The sequence below is a fragment of the Rana temporaria genome, chromosome 1 (genome assembly GCF_905171775.1).
Source record: "Rana temporaria chromosome 1, aRanTem1.1, whole genome shotgun sequence".
Lineage (NCBI taxonomy): Eukaryota > Metazoa > Chordata > Amphibia > Anura > Ranidae > Rana > Rana temporaria.
The window spans coordinates 294,120,874-294,138,698 of record NC_053489.1 but is presented as its reverse complement, the minus strand read 5'-3'; the positions used below and the strand labels follow the sequence as shown (position 1 = coordinate 294,138,698).

Sequence of the window (17,825 nt, the reverse complement as noted above, 5' to 3'; positions counted from 1 at the left end):
GATAAAAATAGCAGCCTTTACCGGGCGGCTCAGTGTGAAAGGGGTCTTATGGACACAAATAAACAGCACTTTCAGATCTGTATAGATTTTATTTATTTCTTTTTTGGATCAGAATGCACAGGCACCAAAAAGAGACCCAGCATGAAAGAGGGATCTCAGCGCCCATCTGAATGAGCCCTAAACGTGCATAAACGCAAGAAGTTGACGCCATTACGTGTATTTTTACACTGGATCTTTCTGGAAGCAGGATCCAGGGTAGATCTGAGTATTTTAATTACACCCATCACACTACCCATGTACATGAGCTCCTATATATGAAACAGACACTTCCAAAACCCAGGTGGATTTTGTTGAAATTCCAGCCTTGCACCTCACATACTGGTCTTAGATTTGACAACAAAGCATTTACTTCAATGCCAGCTGTCCCCTCAGAGCAGCTTCCTAAACTTTAACACACAAAAGTATAATGAGTCCACTTTAATCCTTTTATAGACTAAACCCCTCTTCGGGGTCACATGACCCTCTTCGGGGTCACATGGTCACAAGGCAGTGAAATCACGTGACCAGAGAAAAACACCATGCTTTGTTAGTGTGCTGCCTTATTAGAGAACTGCCGATAGATGGCGCCCGCGCACCAGACTATGCTCCATTCGCCACAACAAGCCGCGCTGAGCCTGTAGCACTCCCACCAAGTTACAGAGCCCTCCCTTCCTGTACTGCCGGGAACACCTTCATTAACCACTTAGCCGCCGTTACTAAAAAGTATTGTGCGAGGAATGCATAGACTTGTAGGCCCGGGGCGGGACACAAGGAGTTAAGCATGTACATGTCATTGAGGAGCCGTTGACCTCTCTCCTGTGTACGGTAACGTGTGTCACGTCTAGGAAGGTCGTCTCCGAGCTGAACGGTAAATGGTTTCTTCTAGAAAAGCCCATATATACACAATGTGTGTGTGCTCCACGACTTCCTGCCTTGTGTACATAGCACTGTGGCACGAACTAGGAACACAAAAACCACCACCATGTCATATCATGCAGCTTACCCATCATTACTTTTCTGTTTCATCACTTTGCTGCCCAGGCCTCTTCTGACATTTCTCTCATGCATGGAAAAACCTGCATTTCTTAGAAAGCGCCAAACATTATATTTTCTGAAGGCAGAGGCCCTGCAGAATAACATGGAGGTTGCTGCAACTCTCCAGGCTGCAGGATACTTGCGCAGCCCTTCACCAAACATACATTTTCAGCAAAAACAATTACACTTTAACCACTTAGGCCCCGGACCATTTTGCAGCTAAATGCCCAGGCCAGGTTTTACGATTCGGCACTGCGTCGCTTTAACAGACAGTTGCGCGGTCGTGCGACGTGGCTCCCAAACAAAATTGGCGTCCTTTTTTCCCCACAAATAGAGCTTTCTTTTGGTGGTATTTGATCACCTCTGCGGTTTTTATTTTTTGCGCTATAAACAAAAATAGAGCGACAATTTTGAAAAAAATTCAATATTTGTTACTTTTTGCTATAATAAATATCCCCCAAAAACATATATAAAATGTTTTTTTTTCCTCAGTTTAGGCCGATACGTATTCTTCTACCTATTTTTGGTAACAAAAAATCGCAATAAGCGTTTATCGATTGGTTTGCGCAAAATTTATAGCGTTTACAAAATAGGGGATAGTTTTATTGCATTTTTATTAATTTTTTTTTTTTTACTACTAATGGCGGCGATCAGCGATTTTTTTCGTGACTGCGACATTATGGCGGACACTTCGGACAATTTTGACCCCTTTTTAGGGACCATTGTCATTTTCACAGCAAAAAATGCATTTAAATTGCATTGTTGTGAAAATGACAGTTGCAGTTTGGGAGTTAACCACAGGTGGCGCTGTAGGAGTTAGGGTTCACCTAGTGTGTGTTTACAACTGTAGGGGGGTGTGGCTGTAGGACTGACGTCATCGATCGAGTCTCCCTTATAAAAAGGATCACTCGATCGATACGCCGCCACAGTGAAGCACAGGGAAGCCGTGTTTACATACGGCTCTCTCCGTTCTTCAGCTCCGGGGAGCGATCGCGACGGAGCGGCTATAAACGAATAGCCGCGCTGTCGTCCCAGATCGCTCCCTGAGGGAATCCGCCCGCCGCACGCAGCGGGGGGGTCCCGATCGGACCCCCCACCCGCTAGAAGGCAAGGACGTATATATACGCCCTTCTGCCTGTCCGTGCCATTTTGCGGACGTATATAGTCGTGCGGCGGGCGTTAAGGGGTTAATACATTTTCTCATATCGCCTTTCAGGACAACCTTGGAGAGAGCGCAGCTCCGCCCACTTTTTAGGAAACACATGATCCTTTAAGATCCCTCCTCTTCCACCATGGCCTCAGTTATTGTGTTTCCTCCGCCATGGTGGAAGCATCATAGGGAACCAGGGAGCTGCGCTCTCTCCAAGGCGGAGGGGTTGTTAGCTTACCTTTTTTCTGTTGTTTAGTGCAGTGACCATCCCGGCCCCCCTCCACGGGGAGGGGGCGTTCAGGAGTCCCCAGACGCTCCGGCTCAGTGGAGCATTCGGCTTCCCAGGAGGCGGTGGCGTGTGCCCGGGTGCTGCGGTAGGGCCTGGTGGCCGAGCGGTAACCGCCGCAGGTCGGCGTTGTTCCGCATTTCAGCTCCGGGTCCCGGCCGGCGAGTGCGTCGCGCACGGTGACGCCGCTTCCTGGTGGGGGCGTGGCGCAGTGGTTCTCGACGCCTGGAACGCAGCGTCTGTGGGACGGGTCAGGTGACCGGCGCTTCCGTTTCCGGCCCCCGATGATGACGCGGGACGCCGGGAAAATTTAAAAAAACTGAGCTTTCTAGCTACTATCCTGCTGCGCTCTACAATGGAGGAGAGACTGACAGCACCAGCGGAAACAGGCGCTGCAAGCACCGGTCAGGCCCAGGTAAGAGGGGTACACTGGTGCCTTTTATTCTTACTTTATGTGGGCCTATTTTGTGGTTTATTGTTGTCCTCCCTGAGGGAGCCTGTGGTTACCAGACCAAGTTAATGTCCTTGGTCTGCATAGCCGTAAGGGGTAGTGGCACTTATTTTCAGGCCCCTTGTTTATTTCTGGTGGTGGCAGCACTGGGTGTTAGAATATAAAAAAAAAAAAAAAAAAAGGATGGTAACTTTTGGTTTGTCATCTCGTTGCAGGAAAAATCTGTAGGCAAAACCAAACACTTGGATGCACCAAGAAAATGCCCATCTTGCAGGAATCCTTTAAGGGATTCGTGGCAAAAACCCATGTGCAGATCCTGTATTAAAAATTTGGTAGAAGAGGAAACTTCGCAACAATATAAGGACCTATTCTCTTCAGTTCAGGAACTAGCAAGCTCTTTAGGTTCAGTTAAGGATCTGATTGCACAAGGCTCCGCAAGTCAAAGGGAACCTCAGCAGCCACCACCTAGCCCAAAAGTCCCCTTATCTAGACAAACAGATGGGGATTCGGCAGATGAAGGAACCAGTACTCTCGCCTCCCTCAGGGATTCAGATGAGGAGGAAGAGGAAGAAGATAGTAGTAAAATTTCTAAATTTAAATTGTCTTTAGAAGACGTTGATGAGTTACTTAAGGCAATTTACACCACCCTGGATATCCAGGAGGAAAGGGTCCAGTTATCCATACATGATAAAATGTATCAAGGATTGGACGAATCCAAACACCGGGTTTTCCCGGTCCACAAAGTCCTCTCGGACACAATCAAAAAAGAGTGGAAAGACCCTGAACGGGCTCCTTTTTTTTCCAAGACTCTTAAAAGAAGGTTTCCATTCGAAGAAAGTGATTCTGAAGTATGGAACAAAAACCCTAAAGTAGACGCTGCTTTCTCGCAAGTATCGCGTCATACAGATCTGGCTTTTGAGGACATGGGGGTTTTAAAAGGCCCGATGGATAAGAGGGCTGATTCCCTCCTAAAGAAGGCTTGGGATTCCGCTTCAACCAGCCTAAAACCAGCTATGGCCGCCACAGTCGTTGCACGCAATCTGGAGTGCTGGGTTGAAAAATTACAAAGTCATGTAGAGGCAGGCACCCCAAGGAAGGATCTGTTGGAGTCCTTTCCCTTAATTTTAAAAGCCATCAAATATATGGCAGATGCATCTGCGGAGTCCATTAAAATGGCTGCAAGGTCAACAGCCTTGGTAAACTCTGTCAGGCGAGCGGTATGGTTGAAAACCTGGTCGGGTGATACACCCTCTAAGGTTAAACTGTGCGGTTTACCTTTCTCAGGGGACCTTTTGTTCGGTCAAGACTTGGAAAAGGTACTTGACAGAACGGCGGATAAGAAAAAGGCTTTTCCCCCTAAAAAGGGTCAGAACCCCAAAAAGAATTTTCGTCCTTTTCAGCAATCCCAGAAGAAAAAGGAAGAAAATAAAAGAGGTTGGGGGTCCCAAAGAGGTAGAGGTAGAGGAGGTATCCTTTTCAAAAACCCCTCAGAACAGACTACCAAAAATAAATGACGATCTGCTTCCGGTAGGAGGAAGTTTGTCTGCCTTTCTCCCACAGTGGAAGCAGATGCCCGTAAGCCCTTTTGTGGAGAGAATCATCACGGAAGGGTACAGTCTGGAATTTTCAGAGTGTCCCCCGAGAAGGTTCTATATTACAGCCCTTCCTCGGGACAAAGAAAAAGCCTCTGCAATGATGATCCTGCTTCAGGATCTGATGAGTCAGGGAGTTGTAGTTCAGGTCCCAAAACATCAGGAGGGCCAGGGCTTCTATTCCCATATTTTTTTGGTAAAGAAGCCCTCGGGAAAGTTTCGCCTGATCCTAAACTTGAAGGTCTTAAACAAGTCGATCAGATACAAACATTTCCGTATGGATACCATTTACTCCATAGTAAAGTTGCTGACCCCCGGTTGTTTCATGGCATCCCTGGACCTCAGGGATGCCTATTTACACGTCCCGATTGCCCAAGCTTCCCAGCAGTTTCTCAGACTGGCAGTGAACCTGGGGTCCAGGGTATGGCATCTTCAATTCAGGGCCCTCCCCTTCGGGCTTTCCTCCTCCCCCAGGATCTTCACAAAGATCATGGCAGAGGCCTTGGAACCACTGAAGCTGAAAGGGATTTCGGTTGTCCCATACTTGGACGACCTGCTGTTCTTCGCGGACTCTCGGGATCAAGTTGCGACGAACCTTCTGGTGTCGCAGGTTCATCTCGGGGGTTTAGGTTGGTTACTAAACCGCGAGAAATCAAATCTGGTACCCTCCCAAGAGACAAGATTTCTGGGGTATACCATAAATTCAATCCTTCAGAAAGTCTTCTTACCCCAGGAGAAGATAGAGAAGGTTCTGGGTGCTGTAGCTCAGGTCCAGACAAACCTAGAGGTGTCAGTCAGGACAGCAATGGCAGTCTTAGGACTACTCACAGCCTCAATCCCGGCAGTTCCATGGGCGAGGTTACACTCTCGTCCTCTCCAGACGAGCATTCTTCAGTTCTGGTCACATCAGGAGTCACTAGAGAAACGTATCAGTTTAACATCAAAAGTAAAAAGAGCACTCTGGTGGTGGAGAAACCCCGTCAATTTAACCAAGGGTCTTCCCTGGGTCTTTCCGGTAGAGAAGCGCCTAACAACAGACGCGAGTTCCTGGGGTTGGGGAGCCCATCTAGAGGGACAGACTGCTCAAGACACCTGGTCCAAACCAGAAACCAGAAGGTCTTCAAACTGGAGAGAACTAAAAGCTATATTCCTGGGGCTCCAGGCCTTTCATCAGTTAGTGAAGGGTTACCATGTGCAGGTCCTTTCGGACAACACCACAGCAGTGGCGTACGTCCTCAAGCAGGGGGGAACCAGAAGCAGAGGTCTTATGCAGTTGGCCAACCATCTGCTGTCCTGGTCAGAGCTAAATCTAGCATCCCTGTCAGCGGTACACCTAAAAGGGTCGCAAAACCTGTTAGCGGACCTACTGAGCAGGAGGTGCATACTGGAGGCAGAATGGAGCCTAAACTCAGAGGTGTTCATGGCAATCACTCAGGAATGGGGTCAGCCACAGATAGATCTGTTCGCCAACCAACAGAATGCGAAAGTGCGGAGATTCTTCTCCCTTCACAGAGAAGACAAGGCAGCAGCCATAGACGCCCTGGCCCAGCAGTGGCACTACCAGCTGTGCTACGCCTTCCCCCCTTTCACACTAATACCACTAGTCCTAAGAAAGTTCAGGGAAGAAAAGGCCAGTCTGATCTTAATCACTCCCTACTGGCCAAAAAGACCATGGTTTGCATCACTTCAGAATTTAGCCACAAAACCACCGTGGAAGCTACCACTCAGGAAAGACCTACTGTCTCAAGGTCCTGTGAACCATCCGGAGGTGGAACGTTTACAGTTGACAGCCTGGTTTCTGAAGAAGACCTTTTAAGATCAAAGGGACTCTCGGATAAAGTGATAAAAACACTACTAGACAGCAGGAAAAGTGTAACCAGAGCAATTTACCTCAAGGTCTGGAGAAAATTCAATTCTTGGTGTACGCCCAAAGAACTTCAGGTTAATAGCGTCATTTCAGTTGTGGAATTCCTTCATGCAGGTATGGAGAAAGGGTTAGCAATTAGCACCCTAAGGACGCAAGTAGCAGCTCTTTCGGTTTACTTAGAAAGAACTTTATCTAAGGAACATTTAGTTTCAAGATTTTTTAAGGCACTGGGTCGAAGTAGGCCGGTAGCCTTTAAATCCTTTCCCAGTTGGGATTTATCAATCGTCTTACAGGGTCTCACGGAGGCTCCGTTTGAACCCTTAGAAAATATTTCTTTAAAGAATTTAGTACTAAAAACAATTTTTTTGGTGGCCATCACGACCGCAAGAAGGGTCAGCGAAATCCAAGCTTTGGCAGTTACAGAGCCTTATTTAAGAATTTTTCCGGACAGGATAATTCTTCGGACAGATCCAGCCTTTCTTCCTAAGGTCTCATCAACCTTTCACAGGTCTCAGGAAATAATCCTTCCTACTTTTTGTTCAGCTCCCTCTAATGCAGGAGAACAAACCTTTCATACTCTTGACGTAAGAAGATGTGTACTTCGATACCTCTCGGTCACCAAGGAATTCAGGAAGTCAAACGCCTTGTTTATAATATTCACAGGAGCAAGGAAAGGAGAAAAGGCTTCCAAAAGCACGTTGGGTAGATGGCTCAAACAAGCCATTGTAGAGAGTTACCAAGCCAAAGGAGAGGTGCCTCCTACGGGAATCACGGCCCATTTTTAGAGGTCTACGGCAGTTTCCTGGGCCGAAAGAGCCGGTGCTACGCCTGAACAGATCTGCAAGGCAGCTACATGGTCCAGCTATTCGACCTTTTTGCGGCACTACAGGCTAGACTTACTGTCCGCTGCGGAGCAAGCCTTCGGCAGGAAGGTTCTGCAAGCAGTGGTCCCACCCTAGGGTAAGTTACTCGGTTATCCTCTCCAAGGTTGTCCTGAAAGGCGATATGAGAAAGGCCTAGTTAGACTTACCGGTGACGGTATTTCTAAGAGCCTTTCAGGACAACCGCTATTTTCCCTCCCTAAGTATTTGAATAGGAGCATGTTTTAAATGTCTATCATGGTTTGTTGTGGTTCTTCTGTGCTTTGTTTTCCAGTTGTCGGAGACCACAATAACTGAGGCCATGGTGGAAGAGGAGGGATCTTAAAGGATCATGTGTTTCCTAAAAAGTGGGCGGAGCTGCGCTCTCTCCAAGGTTGTCCTGAAAGGCTCTTAGAAATACCGTCACCGGTAAGTCTAACTAGGCCTTTTGTGCACATAAATACAGTGTGATACCCATTTTGGTAAACGATAAGGCTAAGTTCACACTTATGCGATGTCAGACATCGCATGTGATTCGCACCGCATTCCTGTCTGTGCAAATCACATGCGATCTCTGCAGGGCTTGGACAAGGGGTGGGCAGGAAGAACGGCTGCCCTGGGCGCAATGGTTTACTGCAGGGATGGGGGCGCCCCGACCCTATCCCTAAAGGAAAGGAGGGGCGCAGTTTGGCATCTTTGCCCTGGGCACTGGATGACCTTGTCCTGGCACTGGATGTCTGTGAGATGCGAATTCAGCCATACAGTTTGTATGGCTAAAATCGCATCGCATTCATACCAAAAATGATGCAGGACCCTTATTTTGGTCCCCACTGCAATCGGTTCGCATGGGTGTTCAAACTCATGCAATCTGATTCCACAGTTCACACTGCATTCTGCGAACCAATTTGAGGGGGTCATTAACCACATCAGCTCCGGAAGGATTTACCCCCCCCCCCCCTTAAAATTACCAGGCCATTTTTGGCGATACGGCACTGCGTCGCTTTAAAGGGGTTGTAAAGGTAAAAAAATGTTTTCCCTAAATAGCTTTCTTTTCCTTAGTGCAGTCCTCCTTCACTTACCTCATCCTTCCATTTTGCTTTTAAATGTCCCTATTTCTTCTGAGAAATCCTCACTTCCTGTTCTTCTGTCTGTAACTCCACACAGTAATGCAAGGCTTTCTCCCTGGTGTGGAGAAAGCCTCTTGAGGGGGCGGGCAGGAGTGTCAGGATGCCCACTAACACACAGCTCCTTTCTCTATCTGCAAAGTAGAGAGTGTCCTGACACTCCTGCTCGCCCCCTCCACACCAGGGAGAAAGCCTTGCATTACTGTGTGTAGTTACAGACAGAAGAACAGGAAGTGAGGATTTCTCAGAAGAAATAAGGACATTTAAAAGCAAAATGGAAGGATGAGGTAAGTGAAGGAGGACTGCACTAAGGTAAAGGAAGCTATTTAGGGAATTTTTTTTTAACTTTACAACCCCTTTAAGTGACAATTCCGTGGTTTCACCACAAATAGAGATTTTTTTGGTGGTATTTGATCACCTCTGTGGTTTTTATTTTTTGCGCTATAAACAAAAAAAGCGACAATATATGCTATAATATATATCCAGAAAAAAATATATATATAAAAAAAAAAATGTCTTCATCAGTCAAGGCCAATATGTATTCTACATATCTTTGGTAAAAAAAATTCCCAATAAGCTTATATTGTTTAGTTTGCACAAAAATTATAGCGTCTACAAAATAGGGGATAGATTTATGGCATTTTTTTTTTTTTTACTAGTAATGGTGGAAATCAGTGATTGTTAGCGGGACTGCGACATTGTGGTGGACAGATTGGACACCTAACTGACATTTTTGACACTTTTTTTGAGAACCAGTGACATTATTACAGTAATCAGTGCGAAAAATAGGCACTGTTATTGTACTAATGACACCAGCAGGGAAGGGGTTAACATCGGGGGCGATCAGGGGGTTAACTGTGTTCCCCGTTTGTGATTACTAACTGTATGGGGAATTGTGTGACTGGGGAAATACACAGATCAGTCTTCCTGCTTAGCAGTGTCATCCCCTGACAAAACGGAGATCTTCCTTGTTTACTTTGGCAGATCCCACCTGTTTCCATCAGCTGTCGGGTGCTGCCGCCGCCATTGCTGGTAAGGGAACCTGATACTGCTGCATTACGTCTTCACGCCGGGTCCCTACTGCACAAGGCACCACTCTCCGACTGGCCCAGCGGCGGGGGAAGGAGGAGGGGCGCAGAGTCGCTGACGTAATTCATTGTGGCTTGGACTCCCATGGGGACAGGATACCTTTCAAGGTGCCAAATGTGGCATCGGAGGGGGGGGGGGGGGGGGGGGAGACAAATCAGTGGAAGCTCTCCGTTTGAGTGGAACTCTGCTTTAACTTTATATTGATATTCGCAGCAGTTCGCAAAGCGCAGTGTGAACTGCCTGCGATTCAGATGCAATGCAGAAATTCCCACAGGAATCACTGTAGTTCCCACATAGCACCAGTATGAACCTAGCCTTAGGCCTCATGCACACTGGACGTTTTTACAGCTGCCGTTTTTGGCTTCATGCGTTTTTTTTTTTCTGTTGCAGCCAGTAAACTCTCCAGCATGTTATCCTATGTGTCCATGCACACATAGGCTGTTATCAGCGTTTTCTGGCTGGAAAACCCCCTAGAACTAGTGGGTTTGAAGAGCAGTTTTTCAGCCGTAAAAACACTTACGCTGATTAAAGCAAAAATGCGGCTATTCTGCGTTTTTGAGCCATAAGCTTTTGTGGGAGTATAGTTTTGCTAAAAACTCTACAGCTAAAAAAATGCTGAAAAGAACATTGCAAAACGAATTCTACAGCTAACACTACTGGCGTTTTTTTAAATGTCCAGTGTACATGAGGCCTAAAAGATAATGGTGCTCTGACTGCTTACAGTGGTCCCAGGCCACCCAGTGGAACAGCAGTAGAAGGGAGGGGCCCCTTCCAAGCCCTATAAAAGTGACAGCCACTTGAATTGCCTGATTACCTAAAGCAGATCGCCAGCTCTAAGCCCCCGTTCATTTTGTGGCTGTGAAATCGTGCGATTTCAAAGCCGCTTTATGCACAGATGTCTATGCAAGTCGCACCCGAAATCTGTAAAAGTAGTGCAGGAGCTACTTTTTCAAATCAGTGTGGCACCGCAAAGATGGCGTTGCACCGATTTGTACAGTGCGATTGCCAGCAATAGGGTGGGACTTGTCATGCGATCTGACCTGTCAAATCACATGACAAGTCGCTCCAATATGAACAGGGACTAAGGCTCTATTCACACTGCAATTTAGAATCGTGGGCACAGTCACGATTCCAAATTGCATAGCGAATGCTGCAAAACGTGCGTTTGGGTGCCATTATCAGGGGAAAGAAAGTGCACAAGGTGCTTTGAATAAGAGAAAGAGAAAAAACTCTTGTGTTGGTGAAGTTGAAAAGTAACAGCTCCCTTTTATTCCGTATTTAATAAAATAAATTAGTAAAAAACACAGGCCGAGTGGCCGCTTGCTTTTAAAATTGCCTAAGCCTTGGCACTCAGTTGGTAACAGGCGTGATCAAACCAGATATGCCGTATGTCAAACAAATATAATTTTTCAAACTTGCCAACCAGCCAGCGACCAACCGAATTGACCTGTCTAACAATATGCGTTAAGAACAGGGGTACATGCGTAAGCTGAGGGCCCTGCCAAGGCACCCTGTTTCTGGCTGGTTAGTAAGTTTGAGCTTGTAAATCTCTTTATATTTGTTTGACACATTAGATATCTACCACACACACTTCTCTCACTAGCATCTACAGGTTAGTCAGGCCAGATAATATTACTTCTAGAGTTTGTACAAACACTTACTCACAGCCCCTTACAACCAGCTACCACTAAACAGAGACACAAAATCTAGCTGGTGGACACACACAGGCAGATGCAAAACCCATATACAATCTGATGCACAGCTGATGTGGCAGCTAGGTGATGTATGCTTCTGAGATTTCCGAAACTATCATTTGAACTGGAATCCTTGCACTGTTTTTCACTGCCCCCACACACACGTGTGCTCATCAGATGCACAGATACTCTTCTGGCAATGAGATCAGCCCCTGCCTTTGAAATTTTTACACACTAATACCAATTGCAGGGCTGGTGCAAGGATTTTTGACACCCTCGGCAAAACCTCCATTTGCCACACTTTGGCTCTGCCCATGACTCCACCCTTTGCCCTGCCCATGTATACAGTGGAGGTAGCGGGGTGGAGATCTTTGCGCTGCCTCTCCACCTATTTCATCAGCCGTGGTTTTCAGGCCCACACCTGCACCTCTGGACCCGACCTGAAGAAAAAAAGTGGCGGCACCGGCTCGCTTCCTCACACCAGCCGTGGTCTGCAGGCATATGGGCAGGCAAGTGTAGTATATAGACAGGCTAGGGTAGAGGGGATGAGGGGTGAGAGAAAGGGGGGGTTTGGGATAGAGGGGGGTTAGAAAGCGAGAGAGGGGGTGGGAGAGAGGTGAAAGGGGGGTGAGAGAGAGGATGAGGAGGGGTGTGAAAGAGAGGGGGTGAGAGAGAAGGGGAAAAGGTGGGGGTGAAAGGGGGGAAGAGGAGGGGGTGAGAGAGAGGAGGATGAGAGAGGGGGTGAGAGGGAGGGTGAGGAAGGTGGGTGAGAGAGGGGGGGTAGGAGGGAGAAAGGGGGTGTCTGGAGTCTCTCCCTCCTGTCTCCCGTGTCCCAGTCCATGTCTGCGGGTAGGTATGAGTGCAATGCCCATTACCTTCCTGACAGCAGTAGGAGGAGGGTCGATAACTATCAGCAGGCAGGGCTTGTTCTAATTCTGGCGACGATGGGTGTGCTGTGCTCTGCTTTTTTCAGCGGATCCATTTAGTGTGATAGCTGGACTGTCCCTCCCGAGCAGCGATCCCTGACTGCCTGCGCCTCCTGCACGCCCCCTGTGAGCCTATCCTCCAGGCCACCCTTGCTGCTCATCTACCCCATGGCCTCCGACTGTGAGGCCGCCCACTCGCCGTGTAGAAATCATGGTACATGCTATCATCCTGTCCGCACGCCGAGGCCTTTGTTGCCTGTTCCCCACCACCGGACCTGGACTCCATGACTCCACTGCCACCACCGAACCTGCCTGCAAGCCCCCCCCCCCACCACCACGCTATGCCACTGACGGCACCCCTGGCTGATGTGTGCTCTAGGCCGGCGCCTACCTTGCCTATAGGTAGCGCTGGCCCTGTCTGCATGTTATTAGGCTGTCTCATTCTTTGTCAGCCATCTGTTTCAATGCAAAGAACTGTGGGGTGCAGCCACACAATGCAATTTCACACAATAAGCATATACTTAAAGGAGAGATATGGCCAAATCTGTCAGTCTCAGGAATGTGCACTTAGTTCTGCAGTCTTATGGTCCAAATTCAGCTGATGGCACAGAGCCGGTCCAGGCTTTGCAGGCATCCAAACAATAATGTCGGGGTCCACCCAGATGTCTGATCTATTTGGTCTGAATAAGGTTAACTTAGGGGTTAAGTAGGTAACAATTTATATTAAAAAATGAAAACCTCTTTCTTTTTTTTTCTTTTTTATAAATCTCTTTATTTAAATTTTCTCTTTTTTTCCCATACAAAAAATAAAATCGTACACATACATTACATTCATATTTCACTTAGATTCCAATGGCATTGACATTGACCTTCCTCTATTTCTTCAAAGCATCCATACAATATCCTTCCATCCAATACCATACATTTCTCTTTCTCCCTCCCCCCTCCTCCCCCAATGGTGTGATTAATTTCCCAATTTCCCCCTTTATCCTGACGCTGTTATAGGGTTCTCTATCCAATTTGCCCATACTCTACTATATTTCTCCCCATATCCTCTATTACAATATGTTTCTCTGTATAATATCAGATTGCTGTTTACTAGATTTTTCCACTGTGCTATTGAAGGAGCCTCTGTTTTTTTCCAATTTAGGACTATTACTTTCCTGGCATAGAACAGCAACAGGCCTATCTGCGTTTTCCTTTCTTTTGAAATAGCATTACCCCCTATTAATCCTAAGAGACAAATCTCCACTTCTTGTTCCAACCTTACAGATGTCACTCTTGCTATCATTCTCAGAATCTCACTCCAGAACACTGCTATTTTTGGACAAAGCCAGAATATATGCATAAAGTCTCCTGGAGCAACCACACACCTCCAGCAATTCTGCGAGTTGGTCGGTGAAATCCTATACAACTTGTATGGTGTATAATGGCTTCTATGTATAATTTTATATTGTATCAGTTTATCTCGGAGTGATACCAGTATCTGCAATGGGAACCTCCATACTTCCTCCCAGTTCTCCAAACCCGGGGCTTCTCTCTTCCAATTTTCTCTTAGTTTGCTTATATCATAAGGTGTAGTGTTTATCAAGTATCCATAAAAATTTGAGATTGTCCTCTTCCCGCTTTTTACCATTTGTTCTACATCTGATTCCATCAGTTGCGGGGTCCCCTCTGGGAACTGGGCTATTAAGGCATGGCTGAGCTGCCTATACCTGAACTCATAACTCTCGGGGATATTCCAAAGCTGTCTCATTTCCACATATGATAGAAACTTTCCTCCCTGTATCAACTGTGATAATTTCTTCACCCCATATTTAGTCCATGCTCCCGGGTCTTGGACCAAATCTATATGTGGTAATTCAGGGTTCCTCCACAGAGGGGTATTTGGAGATAAAAAAAAATTTTTTCCCCCTTCTCTTCCTATGACGGCTTTCCATATTTTGACTGTTGTTCTCATCGCTGGTGTCAAATCTCTCCTTGTTTTAATACCCCTATACAGCAGTCCCTGTAGTGCTTCTACCGATTGGACCACTGTTGCTTCCAACATAGTGGCCGAATCGTATCCATCCGGGTCTAACCATCTCCCTGCTGTCACTAACTGTGCCGCTGTATAATATTTATGGACGTCTGGGAATGCTAATCCCCCCTGCACTTCCGGTCTCATAAGTGTGCTTAATTTAATTCTAGCTGGTTTATTGGCCCATATAAATGCGGAGAGCATTCCATGTAGTTTTACAAAAAAACTTTTTGGGAGCCACTGTGGAGAGTTTCTGAAGACATATAAAAATTTAGGCAATACCTTCATCTTCCCTAGGTTTATACGTCCCAGTAAAGACAGAGGCAGTGTCGCCCAGATCTTTATTTTCCTCCCAAGCTCCTGTACCTCCGGATCTAAATTTAATTTCCGAAAATCTTCAACCTGTCTGGATATTCTAATGCCTAAATATTTAAATTCCAGTACCCATTTCAACGGCGTATTTGGGGCAGCGGTTTCCTGTGCTCCTTGATCTATAGGGAATAATATTGACTTACCCCAGTTTACTTTAAGCCCTGTATATACCGAGAAAACCTCTTTCTTTAGTTGAAAAGTTGCTTTAACTGATGTTATAGTCAGGACTCCCCTGGTCTGCATATAAAGTAACTAGTCTAAGTACCATGTAACAATATTTTTTACAGTGTATTTGAAAATGATGCTTAGAAATATTGTGCAGTAAATAGACATTTAAGTAGTATGAGCATTTCCTATGTTTATTTTATTTTATAGATGGGGTCCTTTTTCTCCAAAAGTATGGATGAAAACCTAAAGAAACAGCAAGAATTTATGCTGATGAACTCACAGCTTCAGGTAAAGTCATATGCTTAATCAGTCATGTGTGCCAGCGGTCTCCAAACGGCAGCCCGGGGGTCAGATGTGGCCCTTTGTTTATCATTATCCGGCCCTTGGGGTACTAGCCTTCCCTTCGATAAAAGGCAACAAAGATTGGGCATTGTTTACTCCCACTGATGCCAAAACATTTTCTATTCCCATTGGCCACATTCCCCCTGGAGAGTAAACTGGCCCTTTGTTAAGAAAGTTTGGAGACCTCTGCTTCATGCTTTACCATATTTGTTTTAAAAGGTGTAATAATTATGGTGTTTTGTGGTGCCACACAAATGCTATTTATTGCAAATTGCAGTTAGGCAGTGGTTGTCTTTCATTTTAATGAAAGCTGAGATCTTTCATGCCTGTTTAGTTGGATACAGTTTCCTGTCGTTGAGTTTCAAAGGGTTAAGCTGCGTACACGGCAATTAAATTCCTCCGGGATCGGCTGTAATGGTCACCACCGTTTACAACCTTCCATCAACTACGACAGCTCATCTGACACACAGACAAACCAGCAGGCATCCCATTTCCCAGAATAACGAGACTTGCTCCGTGTTCTCTGGTTTCAAATGTAACACAACTTTAATGGTCAGCTTTCAGTCTTATATACAGTTTAAGCATGAAAGGAACAATCAAACTCTCCACCCACACCCTGGTAGGGCTTCAATACACCTTCAGATGGCTAATTGCTAAACATTCTAGACATGTCGGCACCGGCCTATAATTATCATGATCTAATCACTGCACATTCCTTCATTAACAGAACTCAAACAAAACACCATCACACAATGATCTCTTCTTAATCCACATCCCTAGACAGACGTTCTGTCTCCGCATACAGCTTGGCAAGTTCCATTCCACATCTTATATCAATAGAATTCACACAAAGCAGCATCACACAATGAGAGGTCTTTCAGAAGCAGACTCAATTAGCATGTTACTAGCCAGGGCTAATCATAGAAATTAGTCACTATTGACTGGTTGGGTCACAATTAACCAACAACTTGCAATATCTCAAGATCCTGCAATATGAACTATCAGTGATGTCCCCTGTCCTGTAATTTAGGATATAATTTCTCAGTCACCCTATGGCCCTATCGAACATAAGACTCCTTGGTGACGCCGGTACAGGAGTACCCCTCATCCTTACAAAGTCTCTGTTTGTCCCGGGTCATTCCGTTACACCGGCCAAAACTCAATACATGTATGGCCCTGTCAGCCACCTCTAATCCGCTATCCCTTGTTTTAAAATCAAAGGAGCTGGGTGCAAAATTGGCAAATAAATTGTTAAATAACCACCACAAGAGATTCCATCATCCATGCTGTACAACAGGGGTGCCCAACCCTTTGAAAAGCGAGGGCCTCTTAAAGTGGGGGTTACGTGGCCAAGCTTTTTTTTTTTTTCAAGCATTCACTGTGGTATAACAATAATGAGGTACACTTACTTCTCTGGTAGCTGTATATAATTGCTGTCCGTTTTCTCGGCAAAGAAGGAGTTCTAAAATCTGTGTGGTGGAGTTTCCATTTTGCTTGTGGGCATTGTGAAGCCCACAAGCAATCACTTCCTGGAAGCGGTGAATGCTGATCTCCCAGCATTCACTGCTCATTCTCTCGATAATGGCATTATTTAACTGCATTGCCTTTTTTAAAATGGCGCAATTAGAGACGCCCTCGTCACGTGACCGGCGTCACGTGATATGTATAATCTCTTGAGATTTCGCCGCACAGAGACCCACAATGTATCTTGGGAAGCACGACACCGTGTCCCACATTGCATTGTGGCGATGGGGAAAGGCTTATAAACGCCTACTCCCGTGGGAGGGGAATCCCGGAAGTCGCTTTATAAAAGGCAATATTAAGGTATTTACATATGGCAAAAAAAAATCTTGTGCCTTAGGATCATGTACATATTGCAGTGGTTGTGTTACACTATAGTTGTGATTTTGGATGAACCTCCGCTTTAAGCGACTTGGTAACCAGTCTGCATGTGCAGAGCGGACACGGGTACAGCCCACGATACTTTTTTGCGGATCGTATTGGAGGTAGAACACAAGTCGGTTTATGTCTGCCACTACTTAGAGGTGAATGGAGGGTCCAATTGGTCGGACTGTCGGACTGACTATGTGAAAGGGGACCAAGGCTGCTTTCACAATGATGTTCTGCGGTTTACCCGCACCGCGGGGGCAACGCAGTGTACCTTTTGGCTTTCCTGCACTTTGCAATAGACTTCTATTATATTCTGCAGGTTTGGTGCACTTTTAGAAAGCTCACCAAACTCACAGGTAATAACAGAAATCTATGGCTCAGTGCATGTACCCCACAGGTAAACTGCTCTGCACCTGCGGATCAGTTTGAAAGCAGCCCAGTAACCATTGCAGAACAGATATGTTTATATGTACACTGTGATTTTAGTCATAAACTGACATTTAATAACCGTATTCTATTCCATCCCAGAGCAGGAGGTCGCAGGCCACATTTGGCCCCTGGGCCACTGGTTGAGCACCCCTGCTGTACAATGTGGATGGGGTAGTCTGTTTATTTTCATTCAGCCAACAGGTTGAACAAAAATAATTTGTGTGTCAAGCCTAACCTTTGTTATTTTACTTTTCAGCTGCAGTTATTGCTTTGGTGATCTCCCTCTATTGTTTCTCAAAAACAAAAAAAAATGATCGCTAAGACAATTGGGAAAAGCTACAGACAAGAGCAGAATGCTAGAGGAAACTTTGGGGGTCTGTGTAGCCATAGGCCCGGATTCACGTAGCACTTACGCCGGCGTATCTCGAGATTCGCCACGTAAGTGTAAATGTGCCCGGTCGTATCTGTGCGCCGTGCCCACAGAACTAGAT

At 46.1% G+C, this 17,825-nt stretch overlaps 1 protein-coding gene across 1 annotated transcript in view; it reads left to right on the top strand.

Moving 5' to 3' along the window:
- Positions 1-741: 741 nt before the first annotated feature.
- PLGRKT (plasminogen receptor with a C-terminal lysine) overlaps positions 742-17,825 on the top strand; it is a 99,363-nt gene continuing 82,279 nt past the window's right edge. The window contains exons 1-2 of the mRNA XM_040357492.1: positions 742-907; positions 14,881-14,961. Of these exons, the coding sequence (XP_040213426.1) occupies positions 14,881-14,961 (81 nt within the window). The 5' untranslated portion in view covers positions 742-907. The remainder of the gene's footprint in view (positions 908-14,880; positions 14,962-17,825) is intronic.